Raw genomic sequence first — 12,981 nt, forward strand, 5'->3', positions numbered from 1 at the left:
TCTTTTCGATTCGACGCTGCTGCTGCCAAAACCGTCTGCCGCTGTTCCGTTACTTCCCGTGACCCGTCTGTAAGGCATTTTCTTGCCGGGGTTTGCCGATAAGCAACACACAAACGTGCATGTGTCTCTTCGAAAGTCACTAGCTACCATATGGGGTGTTGGGGCATCGAGAATTCTGCTTCGTCACGCAATGAGGGATCCGAAGCGTTGGCTCTTCAAGCTGAAGTTGAGTAGAATTCAGCGGTGACTCGGCAACGACCTCGTTGAGCGGCTCCACTTACAACGCTGTATGTTTGGTCTACTCCCGAGAAAACAGCGGATTCATGCTTTCCTCCTGCGTCCACTTCCTCTCAACTCCCTCTCTTGAGGCTTCCAAGTCTGACCCGACCTGCCTCTCCATTTCGTGTCGGTGCATACGCAGGATTTGCTCTAAATGCAACGACGGACTGGTTCAGTATTCGCTGCGCAGACGTCCCTGCAATACATGGTAAGTGATATTATAAGCATCGATCGGCTACCACTTCTCCGGAGGGCTTGGCGGCGTTGTATAAATCGGCACGTTGTGCATACAAACAGAAAGACAAACAGGCGGTACCGGTCGTTCGCGCGACGCCTCCACCGTGACATAGGCGTCGCATGCATCCGTCCGTCGAATTTCTCTGCCTCGCGTTCCAGAGGCGACGATGCTTCCACGCACTAGCTTTTCTCCCAGAACCACGCGAAATAAGTCAGAGACTCCCATTTCGAGGCGTCTTCTGTCTGAGGAGGTCTCTTTCTGTGCTTGTTGCGCATGCCCTTTGCAGGTTCGTGGTCTGGCATGCACTCGGATGGCAAAGCCGCTGCTTTGCTGCATTCGATTCGGGTCACCATACCTTTTCCGCTCGAGTCTCTTCACATTTTTTCGCTTTTTCGGTGCATGAAGGGCGGTTTCTCACGCGCTTGAAACGGAGGGTCGTTCAGCACCATTCTTTACACGCTGTTTCCGCTTCGTCTTCCGGCGGCTCAGTGCCGGTGCGGAGGCGTGTCGGTTTGTTTTCTCCTTGCGGAGAAGCTGCCGGCCTCTTTTCCTGCAGTCTCCCGTGTTTCTCTTCGCCTCTGTCTTTTTCGAGACCCGTGAAAATTTCAGGTTGCCAAGATGTCGGCAATCGACTACCAGAACCGTGTCGGTCACAAAACCGGCAGTGGCGCGCCAGCCACATCTCAAGAGTGGAACCTGGAGCGGAAGGAACGGCTGCGGAGGTTGGCGTTGGAGACGATAGATCTGAACAAGGATCCGTATTTCATGAAAAATCACATCGGTATGTCGCTATGCTACGAAAGGCGCAGAAAAGATCGCGGTTCTTCCATAGCCTGTGCCCCTGAACGCCGGCTGTCGGCACGGAGAGCGTCGTTCTCTGATCCAGCGGAATCGGGAGTTCCACGCGGTTCAGCGTCCTCGTTTCCTCCGAAAGTTGGCTCTCACTTCAAATCCACAGCCTCTGCGAGACGGAGACTTGTCCTTTTTCTTGCGCCGTCGGCTTTTTGTCCTGTGGCATGTCCGCGGTGACTGAGGCGAACCTTCAGAGGGGCTGTGTGGATACGGGAGCGGCCTCGAGCTTATCTCGTTCGGTTCTCGCGGTTTTTTATTTTGGCTGGAGTAGGCGGGCGCCTGCGAAGATCATTTCCGGCGTCCCCGCTGACAGCCTTTCTTTCCGTCGAGAATCTCTCCTGTTACCTCTACGCACAAGCACACGTGCTTTGGAAACTCATGGGCGACAGGCACGTGGGCTTCTCACTTTTTGAGAGGAAAAAATGCTGCGAGGTTCTGCAGGCGCGTGAGAGGCACTGGGCGGCGGGGGCGCTCGAGCGGATGTGTCGTCCGCGGGCGCTTCGGGAGGCCTCTGCATAAACGCGCGTTCTCTCCGTGTCTCTCGGTGATTTCCATTCTGCAGGTCACTTCGAATGCCGACTCTGCTTGACAATCCACGTGAACGAAGGCAGCTATCTGGCGCATACGCAGGGTCGGAAGCATCAGACCAACTTGGCGAGGCGAAAGGAGAAAGAGAGGGCGGAAAGCGCGGTCGCTCCGGCTCCCGCGAAGGTGCGTCTGTTTCCCTCGTCGCCACCTGCCTGTTTTTCTCGCGTATTCCCACGAAGCGCGCGCGTCTGCGCGTTTTTCCATATCGCCTAAACTCTGTTTTCTCTCCCGTGCGCCGCTTACTTGGCCGTGCGAGGACTCCTCTTTTCCCGTTGTGGGTCTGTGCCTGAGCTCTTCAATGCGTGGACGTTCGAATCTCTGCTTTCTTCTCGGTGGTGTCTCCGACCGATTGTCGGCTCCTATGATCGCCTCGTTTTCTACCATGGCGCCCTCTGCAGCTGACTGAATCTGGTTTTTGGCCTCTCTCGAGTCGCCTCTCCGCAGGTCGCGCCGACGCGCACGGGGCGCTCGGTGAAGATCGGCCGCCCAGGTTACCGCGTGTCGAAGCTGCGCGACCCTGACACCCTGCAGAAGGCGCTGCTCTTCGAAATTGATTACCCAGAAATCAACGAAGGCGCCAAGCCATACCACAGGTAAACAACTCCCCACGACGGGTGCTGCAGCTATCACGTAGCGCTCACGCGCCCCGGAAGCAGGCCCCTGGAGGGCGGGGGGATAACGGGTTCTGGCTTGCGGCGCCGTGTTGGTTTGCTTTCTCATGAGATGCCTTCTTTGAAGCGACCTCAGATCTTTGTTTCAAGTCGAAGCGAGCCATTGCATGTTCGGTACCGCATGCACGAGTATGCATCATACATACATGCATACATATATATATATATATATATGTATATATACGTTTGTATGTATGTCTGTATGTCTATAATATGTACGCCCCTCTGCATGGTGCTTTTGCCTTCGCTCTTTTGTCAGTGGTGTAGGGTTTTCTTCGTGTATTTCTTTTTCCATCGATTGGTTTGTTGTTCGCGTTCGCGCTGTCCTTTTGGTTTCATCAGATTCATGTCGTCGTTTGAGCAGCGCGTGGAGAGTCCGCCAGACACGAAGTATCAGTTCCTTCTCTTCGCCGCTGACCCTTACGAGACAATTGGTAAGGAATGAGCGCTCCATTCCTCTTGCTCCGCGAGCAAACCGAGTTTCCAAACTGGCAAACGACCATTTCTCTGTGTTGTATTCCAGGGCAGATAGCTATCAAAAAAATCATCCAAACAGAGTAAATCCAACCTCGTTCAAAAGAAAACGGTTATCTAACAGAATGTTGCTTCCTACACATTCGCTTTTCGCTGATGTCGCGGCGGCCGAACCGGCCGATCTTCTGCGAGGTGGTCTTAGCGCCCTGCTGCGCGTGGGACTCTCGTTTTTTTTGAGGCGACTCATCGGTCTTTGCGCAGGACGGGCGCGTGTTTTCACGGTTTGAGCGGCATATGCGCTGTCTGCAGCCTTCAAGATTCCAAACATGGAGGTCGACCGAAGTGAGGGCAAGTTCTACAGCAACTGGGACGCCGAGAAAAAGGTCTACACCATCCAGTTGTTTTTCACGGTAGGCGATCTCCGCGCTTCTTGCGACGCCGATCGTGGGGTTTCCAGCCGGCACCGCAGCGAGCTCATTTGTCGATTTGCGGGTTCCGCCGGGAAGAGACTCTCTTTTCGTCAGCGCCTCAGGGAGAAGCGAGAAGGGCGGGGGACGTGCTTGGCGGGCTAGGGCTGTGGCATCCGTCGCAGAATGTGACAGGCGCGACAGGCACGCGACCCGCCTCTGGGCGTTCAGCTTGTACGTGGCGCAGTGCGTGGGAGGTGCTGCGCGACGCGTACGTCGAGACCTTAGCTTGCCATCAGGAGTCGAAATGTCGCTTGGTTTTGTTCCTGGCTGAATGTCCTCTGCAGAAACGGTCGGTGAAGGTGCTTCCCGCCCTACCTCAGAGGCCGACGACCTTCCTGCCAGTCACCGCGCGCTGGTGAGCGCCTCGAAGTCTTTGGTTCGACTTCAGAAAGAGACAGCAAGAGGAATTCGTTGTCTCCTTCTTATGTTTCTGCCACTCCCCCGTCTGCCAAAGGAATCCACAAGTGTGAGAAAAGAGATCTTTCGCCGCGGAGCCACCCGGGACGATGCACGTCGCCTCGCATGCTGGCGCGCCTCGTTGGTGTAAGCATGTTCATCGCTTCTCTTTTGAACTGGTAAATTTGCTCGTTTCCTTCTCTTCTCTCGTTCTCTCCATGCTGTTTTCTGGACTTTTCTCCGCGGCCCGTGAGTCTCGCGGTACTCTGTGTAACTTGGCATCGCTCCCTCATCTACCTCAGGATTTTTCTCAGTATGGGGCGCGGCTCGCCCCTTTCGGTCTGCCGCCGCTCTCCAGGCCTGCCCGCCGGAAGTACCCAAAACGCTCTTTTCAAAGGAGTTAGGGGGAAACATGCATGAACGCTAGCCCAGGGACGCTTGAAAGCTCCGCTGGTACCGGACACTCATCGAGGCACAGGAACTGAAGTGAGGTTCTTCAGGTGCAGCACCATGCGAGGAAGGAACTCACTGCAGTGGCTGCGGCAAAACAGACTGAAAATATCTGTTTAGTTGGTTTCTCTTCGTCAGCGTTGGCGGAACGCTGGTCGGTGCTTTTATGTGTGGCTCACGTCTCGTAAGAACTGAGCAGCCTTCAGAGTTTGAAGACGCTCTAACGCGTAGAGAGAACAAACGACGATGAGATCCCGGGCGCGGGTAGGAACCATGCCTCTACGGAGGCTGAAACCACGAGATACACAAAAGCGGCAGATGGAATCAAGCATGAATATTCACGCGAGTGGGGTTCCCACACTTTTCGCAGCAGCCCCGGTAATCACCATTGTATCTTTTTAACTCTTATATCGCTGGCTAGAAACGCGTTCTCCTCGAAAACAACCCTATTATTGTAAACGCGTCGCTGCCTGCGTGGACGCGACTGGCCTGGCGGAGGCTGAATCTGGGTGTTTTAGGCTGTGCCGTAGCGTCGTGCGATATGACAGCATGTGCCTATAGGCACAGCGGGACCCGCGATTTACGCGGAGCTGAATAAACGGTACAAAAAGAACGACCTGGCCGGTGGTGGGGGGGTAGAAGAATCCTCTGTACCCGCGCACACGGCCGAGGAACGACACACCCCTATCGCCTCTGACGGACTCAACAGGCTCCGTTGCCCGCCGTCTCTCCTTTATTTCCGTGTTGCTATCCGCCACTGCTACTCGCTTCACTTGGCCGTTCCTCTTTCCATTCCCATGCTTCTTTTCTTCCCCTCTCGCCTCTTCAAGGCCTTTGTTCCTGTCGCTTGTTCGCCCTGCGGTTTTTCTTTGGGGCGCATGAAGCTTCCGACCACTGGCGCGCACCCACTTCCTGGCGATCGCTCGTATGCCTCTGCTTTTACGCACAGCGGTCATCTCGTCCCTTCCCTCCACGACTGCTTGGGTAGTCTTTTCGTCCTTGGGACCCTTAGTGGCGCTCTCATTCTGCTGTCGGGAGCCCGCTGGCAGAGAGCAAGCGCCGGCAGACGGCGGAGACGGTTTTCTCTTATCACCTCGCCTCCGGAGCTCCTCTCATGCGTTTCGAAGCGCTCACAGCTGCCACAATGTTCCTTGCTTGAGAGAGCCTTTGCAGAGACCCTCTAGTAGAGAAGTCCCCCACCGACACGTGTGCGTCGAATGCAGTTGAGTATGGTGCAGGAGCGATTGTATCTGATCTGGGACAACGAACGCGTCGCTGCCCATGCCAAGAAGCAGGCGATCCCTAAGCGGCCAGCCATCCAGTCCCCTCTCTCTCATCCATGTTATCTTATACTGCTGTCTCAGACATTGTCTCTGCAACTGCTGTGCCCTGTCTCTAGCTTGTTACGTGTGTGTGAATCAGTCCCGGAGCGGCGATGCCTGTGGAGCCCAAGGCACGCTGCGCGCGACTGTCGGAGGGACTCCGGCGCTCGAGTAGGCCTGAGGAGGGACCTCCATTTTCGTCCACAAATTCCGTAAGTGATGACGAAGAAAGAAAAGACTAATTCAAGCGTAACACACGTCTTCTGAGCAATGACGGGAGGACGGGAAACTCAGAAGAGCGACTGTTGTCTTGAGCTGCATGCAGACCGCTGAAAATGATCCGTGTGCTTGTTTTCTTTTTTCCTCTGCGGCTTTCTTCGCAGAGTCCTTTCTTCTCTCGGTATATTTCCCGGTATTGCTTCTTACTGTTTCTCTCTTGGCGTCAAGTCGTTGTCCATTGGTGTCTCATCCTCGCGTAGCTCCCTCGTCACTTTCTTCGGTGTCTCTTCGCGCGGGCGCCCCTTCGCGGCGCGCCTGTTCTTTCTCCCGTTTTCCTCAGCTTGGGGCAAGCCCTCCTCGCTCTGGCGCCAAGCGGAGCTGTGCAGTCATCTGAGGTCTCCCCTGCTTCGTCCTCTTCTCTTTCGTCTTTTCTGCTGCTGCGTGAGGCGACTTCGCCGCGCCGCCCGTCGGCATTTTTAGCATGCACCCGCTCGCGATGCACATCCGGTCGCCAGCCAGGGGCTGGCGCGGGTTTTTCGCGTCGTCTTCCGCGTCGGCGCATGCTTCACCTGGCGAACCGCTTCGCTTGCCTCGGGGCTCCAGACTCTCCACGGCGGCTCCCTCTCTCCACTTGCGGCGGTCGCCTCGCGGCCGTCGCAGCCTTTCGGCATCGCCGGTCTCCTCTCCCTCGCTCTCCCAGCCCGCGCCGAACGCAGTCGCGCTGGCGCCACGCGCCTCTGCTTCTGCTGACGGGCTGGCGTTGTCCGGCTCACCCTGGCGCAGGCGACCATCCCTCGCGCCCGTCAGGAACAGAATCCCTCGCGGCGGGAAAGCAGGTTTAACGCAGGCCTGCTCCACTCGGGCGCCGCCGAGCGAGTTGTGCCCCTGTAGCCCCTCGTCCTGCTCCCCCGAGCTCCCAGAGATGTGTCCTGCGGCGCGTGACAGCGCGTCGTCTCTGGGCGCCTGCAGAGGACGACCGCAGCGGTGCGTAGCGGGCTCGGAGCTGTCGAGGGGGGGCGCGAGGAGTCAAGGCAGGCCCTTGGCATTCTTCGACTCCGCAACGGCATGCCTCAGGGGGCGTCTGAACGCGCCCTCTGAGTGCCTCGCAGGCGCGGCGCAGGGACAGGTTCGCGCCTTTTCGACGGCCGGCGCGGATCACGGGGCCTCATCGGCGGCGGCGGAGGGTGAATCGCCGAGCGGCGAGGCGTCTGAACAGGCCTCCGCGTCGCCAGCTGCTGCGCGGGGGCAGCCGCCGATTCTTTCGCGCGCGATGCGGCAGGCGTTTCCATACGTCATCCCAGTGTTTCAGCCGCTCCAGGCTCTGTCGGCGCTGCCTGCCTCGCATCGCGGGGTCTCGCCGAAGAGCGTGGAGCTCCGCTCAGTCTCTGTGCGGCTCGCGCACGTGCTCATGCCCCCCTTCGCGCCGGCGACTGAAGACCTGTGGAGTCTATACACGCGGCGGCTGCTCTGTGAATCCGCCGACGCTTCGTCTGCGTCCGGGCGGGAGGCGGAGGAGCGTGCCGAGCGGAAGACCGAGCGCGGCCGAAAGGGCGGCGTGCAGCTGTCTGTGGACCTGGGACTCCAGATCTCGCGGTTGCTTTCTTCGCGCAACGTGGTGCTTTCTGAAGCCTGGAGAGCTCTCTTTGCGTCGCTCGACCCTCTGCTTGACGAGCTGCGACAGCGCGAAGGCACCAGTGCCGCCGCGGGCCGCGCGATGGTGTCGAGCGAGGCAGGGAAACAAGCGGACGGCGCCGAGGCGCAGCGGAATGAAGGCGGCGCGGGCGCGAGAGACACGAAGGAAAACAAATTCGAAGACGTCCTCGTGAAGCTCTGCGAAGCCGCGAACCTTGTCCGCCACGAGTGGACCTGGGGCATTGAACAACTCATGAACTACTCCAGGCGCCAGATGCCTCTCCTGGAGGCGCCGCAGGCTGCGCGGTGAGCGAGAGAGACTGGAGGCCGGTCTAGGGGTTAGGGTTTGTCGCCCGGCGTGTTCGCGGGAGACGGCTGGTGGCGGGAGGGTCTCTCATCTCAAGCCCTTGTCTACGGTGCCGCTCACAGCCTTTTGAAGCAGCCTCCACGCGGACAGGTGGGGACGCTTTTGTTTGTTTCGTTTGGCGGGTGTTCGTCTCTACCGGGGGGGGCGGGCGTCTGTGTTGGGTGAGACTCTTTTTGAGAGTCGTCGGCTGAAACGCGGAGAGTCCATCGCGGCGATCGCGGCACGAATGCTGCCCTCTGCCCTTTCAACTCGCAATTAGATGCGATGATTGGTTCTATGGCAGTCTGCAATTTGCTCGCTTCTACTTTTTCGCTCTCTCGTGGGTGTGGCGTGTTCGCAGACTCCTTCATGTGCTGGCCTCGAGTCCGAGCACCGACCAGACCGTGGTGGCGCGGCTGGCGGAAGCTTTCGTTTTCCTCTGGGAAGGCGACTTGACTGCGAATATCGAGCCGGCGCCGGCGATGCAGCTTCTCGAGACTCTCGCAATGAAGAAGGCGGTGGAGCGCGACTTCGTCAGAGAGCTGTCACGGTAAGACAGCCTGCCGAGAATGAGGAAAGTGCGATCCTGAGGCGCCCAGGAAACGTGCCGGAGAGCGCTCGCCTGGAGAGAAGGTTCCTTGATTTCACGCTTGCTGATAATCCTGTGTTTCTTTTTTATTCCACTGGGGTGTCCTTGTGTCTATTTTAATGTGTCTCCTAGTTCGACTCTTAGTGAAAAGCGTGCGCTTCTACACATATATATATATATATATATATATATATATATATATATATATATATATATATATATATATATATATATATATATATATATATATATATATATATATAAGCTTGTGCTCCCCTTCACTGGGGTATGATCGTCTTCAATACTCGAGTGTCCCTGCAACGTGAGCGCTGCGCTCAGACGGCTTCACTGCTACCTGCACCTCGGCCTGCTGACACCGTTCGAGAAGACGCAGCTAGCCGTGGCGTATCGGCAGCTGGAGCTGCGGCACTTTACGTTTTTTCGGCATCTCGCGGAAGAAATCGTCCAACAGAACTCAGCGCGCCAGCGGCTGCTGGCCCTGGGGCGTCGCGAGTTGTCCGCCGATGAGCTCCAGACCTCGAAGCAGCGGCAAAGGCGCGTCCGCCTCTCGCGCCTCCAGCAGCAGATCAACCCCGCGAAGAGGAAGAAGGTGGAGACGTCTCCGTCGTCGCCTTCAGCTGCTCTCGAGAAGGGTGTGGGCGAGTGGAGGTGGATTGAGTACTCGCTTCAGGGCTACACGATGGGCATGGGCTTCCAGCAGGACTTCGCGCCGAGCGGCACACTCCTGTCTGATCCCGTCATGCCACTCGTGACCCGAGAGGCCTTTTCTGAGCTGAAGCGAAAAGGCCTGCGCGGTGCAAAGCTCTCAGCCCACGCGGTCTCAGTCGGCGGTTCCTCAGACGCGAACGCCGCCGCCCCTGAGATCCGCCAAGGCGCGAACGCCAGCGCAGCAGACGAAGAGAAAGAGACGTTCCTGCGCTCGGAGCAACCCCCCTCCTCCGGAATCAAAGACTTCACTGTCGGGCAGATGGCTGTCATCGCCGACTCTATGCTCTTTGTAAGGCAGCCTCTGTGCGGGCTTCGTGGCGCGGTACAGACACTCTAGCCTGTCTTGCTGGTCATCGCGCGACCTGAAGTCTCGGTCTCTGTTCGTCGTCGCCTGCCTCAGCTGTCCTCGCGTGTGCCTAGAGATATTCTCGAGTCTTTTTTCTAGGTGCACCCTGTTCGAAACGGCAGGACAGCCTCGGAAACTGCCCGAGTCCGGCTAGAAGGCTGCTCGAGGCGCTGCCAAGCACCAGGCAGAGACAGAGACACCGGAATAGACGCGGGCGCCTTGTCTCCGTGTTGCTTCGCCTCCCCCCTTGCCTCGCAGCCTAATCGTCTTGGTCACAGAGTCGCTGCTCTCTTACCGTCTCAGCATAGTGTGCTTCCTCGCGGCTTGGTGATGTTTTTCGAGCTTTCAGCTTGGGATGGAAAGCGAGAGCTCCCCTGCCGTCGTGTTGTGAGCGGCTCTGCCCACGCGTGCCCTTCCTTTCTCGAGCTTTTGAAGTCGGGATTGTCTGCCTTTTCCTTTCTGTGTGGCTGTTTCCTTTGTTCAGCTTGGCTTTCACCACCACTCGCGGTTCTTCAGCCAGGTCGCCGACGTGGTTCAGCAGAGAGCAATCGAAAGCGGCATCGTAGATACCCTCGACCCGCAGCAGGTGAGAAAGAAAGACGGCGGACCGGGGCTTTCAGCACACGCCGCTGGGGTTGAAGGCGGTCGATGCGTGGAGGAGAAGCGGCAAATTCGAGACAGTGCATGTCGTCCCTCGCCCGGTCGGCGATGACGAGCAGGAGAGCCGCGAGAGGGCGGCGGCAAGACGTCCAGAGCGTTTCTCTTAGAGAGAGGAGGGGCGGAACAGACATAATGAAGTCGAGAGGCGTTTCATACAGCCGTGACGTGAGGTGGGGGGTCTCTAGCTGCTGATGATTCGGCGCACCCATAGTCTAAAGATGTCTCGGTCTGCTGTCTCTGTTGCCTGTTCGCAGTGTACCAGCCTGATGGTTTTCTTTGCCGAGACACGACGCCAAACTCAGGAGGACCCTGATGACTGCGTCCGCCGTCTCACAGAGCGGTGAGCACCGGGAGGGAGGGTGGAGCGCGCCTCCGCGTCGTCGTCTCCATTCGTTCTTCTCCTTAGCCGACCATCATGGGAGGCGAACGCAGAAACAGTTTCTCCTCGCAGGCGCACGACACACTATAGTGGTCTCTTTGGCACGCCTGCTGCAGCGACTAAGATCTGTTGAATCCGGATGAGCGGCAGCGTAGCAGCGGCAGTGTAGCCGCCGTCATCCTGGCGGAGGAAGAGTTTCTCGTCGACGCGGAGTTCGTCTCAGAGTCGTGACCGGCGTCGCGTAGCGGGTTCTGCGTCAGCTTTGCTAAAGTCATTCTTGCTCTCCCCCAGGTGGCATCGCGCGCCAGTTTCCCTTCTCTTCATACGTAGTATGGTCTGCGTGCAATGCCTCCGCGACGTGCAGGGGTTTATTCGCTGCTTTCCGTTTCCCACTGCGGCCCCCCCACCAGCTCTTTAACCAATAGCCTCCAACGCCGCCCCTTGTCCCCCCCTTGCCCCGCCCTTCCATGTGTGTTTCGCTCTCTTGCGCTCGCTGCAGGTTTGTGGATGCCTTGCTGTGCGAAGTGGCGTCTCCGGCGCACTGCCTCCTGTTTTTCAAGTCTCTGGTGAAGTGGAGCGCGACGAAGGTCGCTCAGCCGCACTGCAAAAGAAAACGGTGGAAGGAGTGGTGTAACACATACCGCCCCCTTGCCTGGCTCCACGCTGCCCGGCCTGAGCACTCCGCAGACACGCGGCCCTTGCTGTTGGCGGTCTGCAAGCATCTATGCAAGCGTGTGCACTGGTGAGCGTCCGCGTTGGGGTTCACAGTTGGGAGAAGGAGCTGGGAAGCAGCGACTCTCAACTTTCTGGGCTGAGTTGCACTCGACGTGATTTTGAAGCTGGCAGTGTGGATTAGGGTTGAGTGAGCAGGTATGCGGTGAGTCGCCTTCGTCTGTCAGTGACACAAAACACGCGAGATGCGGGCGGGGGGGGGAAGCACGCTGCGTGCGTGACCCGGGAGCCAGGGACTGTGAGAAAAGTGAAACGCAGAGGGGGCCTTCGCCTTTTGAGCGGGACGAACGAGACTGGGAAATGAGCCTTATGCATTCCACAGCTCAGACGAGTTAGCCGAGCCACAGCTGCTGAGCGCCTTAGTGGGTCGATGCAGGTTCTGCAGCACAGCATTTCTGCAGGAGCTGCGCGGGAAGCGGCGTCGGCCGGGGGCGAGGTTCTCTGCCGCTGTAGTGAATTAAGAAAATATTTCCGTGCTTGTGGGTTGGAGACGCCCGCACGCATGTCGTACATCTTTTGCAGATGTGTCTTTTGCAAGTATCGTGCATTCGTCGTACCATTGTTTTCTACAGCTTCAGCATGAAGGAGCTCACAGGGATGCTTCGGTCGATCGCCTACGTCGATTTCCGTGAGGAAGCCTTTTTCAAGGTCTTCGTCGACTACCTAAAAGAGCGGCTAGGAGACATGCACGAGGAGGACATTGCAAATGTAACTCAAGTGAGTCACCGCTATGAGGTTTTCGCTTCTGGGATGCGTTAGCCGTAGCGGTGCACGTGGTCGGTCCACAACATTGCGCCCCCATCAACACTATTGCTCGATGGATAAAGCGGGCATATTTACGCAGGGGATGGGTCTGGGCATGAGACGACTCTCCGTCGTGTTGAGAGTACAAACGCGTGGAGCTTGAATCGCACCTGGAATAGACTTGTTTTCTCTGTTTGGTACAACTTGCGTTTCCGGGTGTTGCGGGGAGCTTTGTCGCGGGGAGCTTCGTAAAGCTGTGATCGTCTAAGCTGCTTTCAGGTAGTGTTTGCACTGCGGGGCTGTGTCTGCGCTGTGGGGTGTATAGGCGTTCAACAGAGCGAAGATCGAAGAACCTCATCTCTTCTCGCTTATGGGGAAACGCTACCAGCATCTTCAGGCCAGTGTGATGGCTGTCAAGCGCCGGGGTGTGCTTGTTAGGAGGATCGGCTAGCCGCGGGGGAGTGCATGTAAACAAGGGAATGGTCTACTACAAGCAAGCGATTTCATCTGGGCAGCCAGCTGTGGTTTGTGGCTCAGGCTACTACGTTACTCTACAGTTTCCAGGTGGTCTCTAGTCCTCCTGGTGTATCCTGATGGCATCGCCCCTGATTTCTCATCGTGTCGCTCCAACTGTCCCGTCTCCTATCACATAAGGCCGGGGCAAATCTATAGCGGCATCGCTGCTTTGGAGTGTGCAACGAGTCATCCGTTAAAAAGCGTAATCGAAGAATAAGTCAGAGTGCTCGTCTCCTACGCAGGGACGCTCTGCTTCCTGATTCGCCTTGCTCACTCACGGCGATGCCATGTCAGTTGTAGCAAACCGCAGTTATTACCAAGTGGACAAGCATTCCCCAAAAGTTTCCGG

At 57.4% G+C, this 12,981-nt stretch overlaps 2 protein-coding genes across 2 annotated transcripts; both read left to right on the forward strand.

The window, feature by feature from the left end:
* Positions 1-1,135: 1,135 nt before the first annotated feature.
* On the forward strand, positions 1,136-3,931 carry BESB_058940 (putative splicing factor 3A subunit 2; the record flags this gene model as incomplete). The annotated part of the gene is made up of 6 exons (XM_029364308.1): positions 1,136-1,298; positions 1,932-2,080; positions 2,489-2,550; positions 2,971-3,062; positions 3,412-3,512; positions 3,857-3,931. The coding sequence occupies 6 exons, from the start codon at positions 1,136-1,138 to the stop codon at positions 3,929-3,931; spliced, it is 642 nt and encodes a 213-aa protein (XP_029219016.1).
* A 2,509-nt stretch (positions 3,932-6,440) lies between these two features.
* BESB_058950 (uncharacterized protein) lies at positions 6,441-12,567 on the forward strand (the record flags this gene model as incomplete). Its single annotated transcript, XM_029364309.1, has 9 exons — positions 6,441-7,897; positions 8,299-8,487; positions 8,866-9,377; positions 9,420-9,544; positions 10,086-10,187; positions 10,516-10,601; positions 11,140-11,382; positions 11,945-12,089; positions 12,442-12,567. 9 exons carry the CDS (start codon positions 6,441-6,443, stop codon positions 12,565-12,567), a joined length of 2,985 nt encoding a protein of 994 aa, XP_029219017.1.
* Positions 12,568-12,981: the final 414 nt, after the last annotated feature.

This window comes from Besnoitia besnoiti, chromosome V (assembly GCF_002563875.1).
Source record: "Besnoitia besnoiti strain Bb-Ger1 chromosome V, whole genome shotgun sequence".
In the NCBI taxonomy this organism is placed as follows: Eukaryota; Apicomplexa; class Conoidasida; order Eucoccidiorida; family Sarcocystidae; genus Besnoitia; species Besnoitia besnoiti.